The sequence below is a fragment of the Orycteropus afer genome, unplaced genomic scaffold, assembly GCF_000298275.1.
Source record: "Orycteropus afer afer isolate SDZICR_OR568_19922 unplaced genomic scaffold, OryAfe1.0 scaffold00291, whole genome shotgun sequence".
NCBI lineage: Eukaryota > Metazoa > Chordata > Mammalia > Tubulidentata > Orycteropodidae > Orycteropus > Orycteropus afer.
This window is the reverse complement of record NW_006921878.1, coordinates 661329-667039: the sequence shown is the minus strand read 5'-3', so window position 1 is coordinate 667039 and position 5711 is coordinate 661329. Positions and strand designations below refer to the sequence as shown.

The 5711-nt window shown below is 56.6% G+C and overlaps 1 protein-coding gene across 1 annotated transcript in view; it reads left to right on the top strand.

Annotated features, from left to right (window-relative positions):
• LINGO3 (leucine rich repeat and Ig domain containing 3) overlaps positions 1-5711 on the top strand; it is a 30284-nt gene that overhangs the window by 10326 nt on the left and 14247 nt on the right. The window contains exon 5 of the mRNA XM_042782325.1: positions 3387-3443. Coding sequence (XP_042638259.1) covers positions 3387-3443 — 57 coding nt within the window. The remainder of the gene's footprint in view (positions 1-3386; positions 3444-5711) is intronic.

The window sequence follows — 5711 nt, the reverse complement described above, 5'->3', positions numbered from 1 at the left end:
GACTTCTCAGTGAGCAGTAACTCAAGCATTCACTGTGATGCCCGGGCCTCTAGTTCACTGAACCCTCTCCAAACCTGTCTGCTAGGTTCTTTGATTATCCTTGTTTACAGATGAGGCAGAAATCCCTGGGTGCACGAACGGTTAAACACTGGACAACCACCCAAAAGGTTGGCGGTTCAAAGCCCCCAGAGGTGTCCTGGAGGAAAGGCCTGGCTTCTGAAGGGTCACAGCCTTGACAACCTCCTGGAGCAATTCCACTCATCACACGTGGAGTCTCCGTGAGCGGGCAGCAACTCCACGGCAACTACCAACCATACAGATGAGGCAGCTGGGGCCCAGAGAGGTTAAGCAACTTGCCCAGTGTCACACAGATGGGATTCTAACCTGGTGGTGGGTGGGCGCCTCCAGCACCATCTGCCCACCACAGCCTCCCTCTGTTCCAAAGACACCCATAGTTCCTAACTGCCCCATCACCTAGCTGTGGAAACCAAGGCCAACAGCTAGATAAGTATACCTGTAGAGGGAGGGAGGCAGGAGGGTCTCCTGCCTGTCCCGGCCTTGGGATGGGAGGGACCAAGTCACCCTCTCTCACGCCACAGGCCCGTTCCTGCCAGAAACAGCCAAGCAGAGACTTCACTCTGGCCCCAGAGTGGCAGCATGGGGACCTGGACAGTGCCGTGCTGCATGGGCCTTCTGCTGCAGAGCCTGGAGCCCTGGGCCCAGTTTCCTGGGCAGAAAATGAGCAGGGGGAGCCCAGTTCTGCTTGGACTCAAAAGAGGAAATGCTAGTGAGGGGAAGAGGGCTTTGTGAACAGGGCAAACCTTACAAATGATGGGAGAGCTTCAATGAGTGTGGCTGTTGGCTTGGGCTCTGAGTCCCTGTGTGGTCAAGGAGCCCAGCTGCTAAGCAAAAGGTTGGGGTTCCACTTCGGAAGAAAGGCCTGGCAAACTATTTCCAAAAAACCAGACCTTGAAAACGTGTGCTTTGACACACATGGGGTCACCAGCTAGCATCTGTGTTTATACACGCACTCCTCACTCACTGACTATCCTGTCATCCAACATTACGCATTTACGACAATAGTGAAAACTCCCCTGCTTATTCTCTGAATTAATGAGATACGGCTGGCAGTCACAGGTGCCCAGGCGCTAGGCAGGAGCAGCCCTGGCTGTGATGGATAAGGTGTGTGTCACTTTGGCTGGGCCTTGATTCTCAGTGGTTTGCCAGTTCTGTCATGATGTGATTTGGCAGATACATAACAATGTCATCATTGTCCATTTTGAGATCTGATGTGGTCATCCTCCGTTTTTGCATAATGCAAATTTTCATGTAATGACCCGGTCTCTGGAACCTGACCATGTCAATAGGTGAGGACTGGGTGTATATGGTTTGGGCTTGGGAGCTGCCCAGAGAGAGAGTGAGGACACCCAGGGGTGCAGGTGCAGGCCCCCTGTCAGTTGTCACTGCTTCCAGCACTCCCCCTTGTGCCTCCCAGCTGCAAAGCTGCCCCAGGCCCCCACTCTATGTGGGATAAGTATTGCCTTCATTGCCTGCCCCATCAGATGAGGAGGTTCATGGGGACGGGGCCTGTGTGTAACTATCCCCCAGCACATAGCAGACCTTCAATAGATGTCTGTTAATGAGTATAAACCTGGCTCCTTCTGCCTCAGTTCAGGACCCCAGCCACCTCTCTGGAGTCCTTTGTACCTTCTGCTGCCCACCCACTCCATCTGTGGCCATGCTGACGGGGTTCAGCAGGGGTCAGTGTCCCCCAGGAGGGAAGAGCCTTCACCACTGAGAAAACAGCATTCCAAGTGTGAAAACGACACACCCTCCCACCTCACCTGGGGCTGGGGAGGTAGAGTCACTGTCAGCGTCAGCCCAAAGCTGATTCTGGAGGGGCGAGGGGCACACACGCCTCCAGCCTTTTTGCCAATTCTGACACTAGCCGTCCCTCCCACGGACTCCCCTTCTCAACGGCCACACAGAACTCAGACGATACTCACAATTATGGGGTTTATTAAGGAAATGTGGTTGCTGTTAGGTGCTGTGGACTCAGCTCTGACTCACAGGGACCCCATGTACAACAGAACGAAACACTTCCTGGTCCTCCACCATCCTCACAATCGCTGCTGGGTTTGGGCCCATCGTTGCAGCCACTGTGTCAATCCATCTCCTTGAGGGCCTTCCCCTTCTTGCTGACCCTCCACTTTACCCAGCATGATGTCCTTCTCTGAGGAGCGGTTCCTGACAACGTGGCCAAAGTCTGAGAGACGAAGTCTGCCTGTTCTCACTTCTAAGGAGCATTCCAGCTGTACCCCTTCCAAGAGAGATTTGTTGGTTCTCCTGGCAGTCCGTGGTATATTCAATATTATCTTCACCAACATCAAAATTCAAACGCATCAATTTTTCTGCAGCAATTTTTCCTTATTTACTGACCCGCTCTCACATGAATTGGGACTGACTTGACCCAACAACAAACAAGACCATGCATGGCTAGAAGGGCCACGTTAAAGCAATTCTCTACACCATGCAAGGACAGGAAATGAAACTCCAGCTTTCACACTAAAACACACTAGGAAGAAAGGCCTGGCGATCTACTTCTGAAAACAAGCCAACAAAAATCCTGTGGCTCCCAAAGATTCTATGAAAGAACCCTGATCAAAAGGGGGGAAATGCAGAACAGACTTTATAGTTCTCACGGACTCCAGACTTTCTGGCACCATGGAGGCTGGATGAACCCCTGAAACTTTGTCCTGAGGTCACAGGGATGACACAGGATAAGGTGGTCTTTCGTTCCATTGAACATGGGGTTGCTATGAGTCGAGGGCCAACTGGCCTTGACAGCATCTGACAATGACAACAACCACCGTCCTGGCAACCACAAGGGATTGGCTATTAGCCCCACTTTACAAATGAGAATACTGAAGCCCAGAGAGGTCAGGCTGCCGGCCCACAGTCACACAGCAGGTTCGTGGCGCAGCGAGGGCTTGACTCGGGCAGCTGGATCTGCACCCTAGGGTCTCTGTCGTCCATGAGCAACCAGTGAATGTACCCCCAGTTGCAGAGGGTCGCACCAGGGCTTAGTGATGGGAAACAGCTCGTCTGGGCCAGCCTCCCTTGGCCAACCATGACTGCTGCCCCCACCCACACCTGAACCTGTGTGTCATGCTAGAGCCAGAGGGTGAGAGGAGAAGGGCTGTTCATTTGAGAAATAATTGCTATCCCGGAAGGACTCCTGCTAGTTCACCAGGCACGAAGGTGCAGGCCATGGAGAGCCTCTCCCAGCCCCATGTCACCCCTCCCCAAGAGAGCCCTTAGCAGCCACCTCCCTGCCCTCAGCCCCTCCCACGCTTTCCCCATCTGGAGCCTCCCTCTCCACCCAGGTGGTCCGTCTCCATGGCAACATCCTCAGCACAGGTGGCTGTAACCCTAGCAACCAGGTACTGCCACCCCAACACCACCGCCTAGGGGGCTGTTCTCTGTGCCCAGCACCCCATCCCACGTGCCCCCTGGTACTTGGCAGAGGAACCATGGGAGACCCACTGGGGAAGCTGGACCCAGAGAGGCGAGGGGCACCTGAAGGTCACCAGTGGGAGCAGCTCCCTCTCCGTCAGCCGTGCCCCACCCCAGCCTTCACACCCCAGTTGCGAGCAGGGCACATGCTGCCTCCAGGACCACACTGGGTCCAGGACGTGGCACCCTCCACGAGCTCCCACTCGGTGTGGGAGACACCCCAAAAGAAAACCTGGTGATGATTTCAGGGGGCAGTCAATGCCACAAGGAAAGTGAGTAGGGTTGTGGGAGCCCCTTCCCCACTCACACCTCCAGAGACCCCCCCTCTGATCATTTATTCATTCACTAAGTAATTATCAGATGCCCATCGTGTGCCGGGGAGTTCTTCAGCGATGCACTTGGCTGCTTGCCGAGAGGTTGACATTTCGAGCGCACCCAGGGGAGGCCTCAGAAGAGGCCAGGGGATCTGAAAAGTCACAGCCTTGCAAGCTCTGCGGCACAGCCCTGCTCTGCACACAGGGGGGCGCTGCGAGCCACAGTCAATCGCCAGCAGCAACCACCTGTGCGGGTGCTGGAGGCAAGGGAAGGGGGAGGGCTGAGGGTAAACAGAACAAATAAGGAAATTACACATTATCTCAATGAGGACGCTCGGGGAGGCAGGGAAAGGAACAGAGGGCGTGAGGGGTAGAGACGTGAGTCAGGAAGAAATCACGGGGCGCCCTGTGGATGTCTGCGGAAGGGCCTTCTGGGCAAAGGAAGAGAGAGGCCCAGTGAAGCCCCGGAGCAGGCCTGGCCCATCCCTCGCCGCCCAGCTGTGTTCCGGAGCCCAAGGAGATGGAGTCGTTCTTACCTTCATTTTCCGGATGTGGAAGCTGAGGTCCCCATAGTCACCTAGGTGGGAAGTGGCAGGACCCAGGGCTGACCCCAGGACACTGCTCAGCCCCCTCACCCCTTTGCTTGGAGCCATCTGAAGCATCCCCTCCTTGGGGCTGCCTCTCTGGCCAGCGTAGGTCGGGCGCTGGTAACTCTGCTGCATTTTCAACCCCCGTTTTGAGGGTTATTGGCTACCCCCTCGCCCGCGGTGAGCCCCCTTGCTCCCTGATGTGTCACACCGCCCCCAACAGTGCTCGGTCCAATATGCGGTTGGTGTTCTATAAACACTTCCCCACAGGAGCCCGGAGAGGGGGCATCGGGATCTGCATTTTACAGAGGCTCAGAGAGGCCAAGCGGCTGCCCCTAGGTCACACACCGCAGTAGCAGCATATGGGGATTTGGAACCTCATCACTGCTCAGGGCTCTGCGTGGCCATGGGGGGTGGAGACTCCAGGGGATGGGGCTCCTACCCTGCGGTCAGGAAGGGAACATCCCCCACTCCGTCCTGTGCAGGGTCTGGCCTGTGACCACGGGGGATGCAGTTTCTGGGCCAACAGCCAACGTGACAGTCTGGGAAACTGAGCTGCCCTGAGTCACAGGTGGCTGAGCTGAGGAGCCACCCCCAGCATGGCCGGGGACACAGCGGGGAGGGGGCACTCAGGGCCCCCGGGCGCAGGAGAGCGAGGGCACACACACTGCTTGGCACCCTTCCCTTGGGACAAATGGTGTCTCAGCCTCAGTCTGCCCACCTACGACATGGGAGTGATCAAGCTGTCCACCTTGTGACAGGCCGTACAAGAAGCAAACTGTGCTCAGAATGGAGCCTGGCAGAGTGACAGCTTGGTGGCTTCAGCTTGGTGACTGGTATGACCTGGGTGGGGGGTGCCCCCGCCCCCTCTCTTTGGCCAGGCCACAGAAGCCTCTCACCGGCCACTCCTGTGAGACCTCCCCACCAGGTCCAGCCAGTGCTGTGCCAGGGGCCAGGATGCCCTCTCCCGCCCCATTCCTGGCCAGCTTGCTCCTGCTCTGGTGCCTGTGTTCTATCCTGGGAGACAGGTGAGGGGCCCTTGACCCTGACCTTGACCTCTAAGCCTTCTCGGTGCCTGCTCCAACAGGATGCTTTTCATCCAATGAAGCTGGTCCCCCTCCTACTTCGGAGGCACCCAGGGCTCCCCAAACAATTGGCTGCATGCTAATGGCCCCTCCTCCCCACAGACATTCACGGGGTGTTCTGTGTGTGCTGGGCTCTGAGTGAAAAAGCCCAGTCAGGCAAACATGGAGGCTTACGGACGCTGGAAGGAGGGGTGGAGGGAACAGCATTC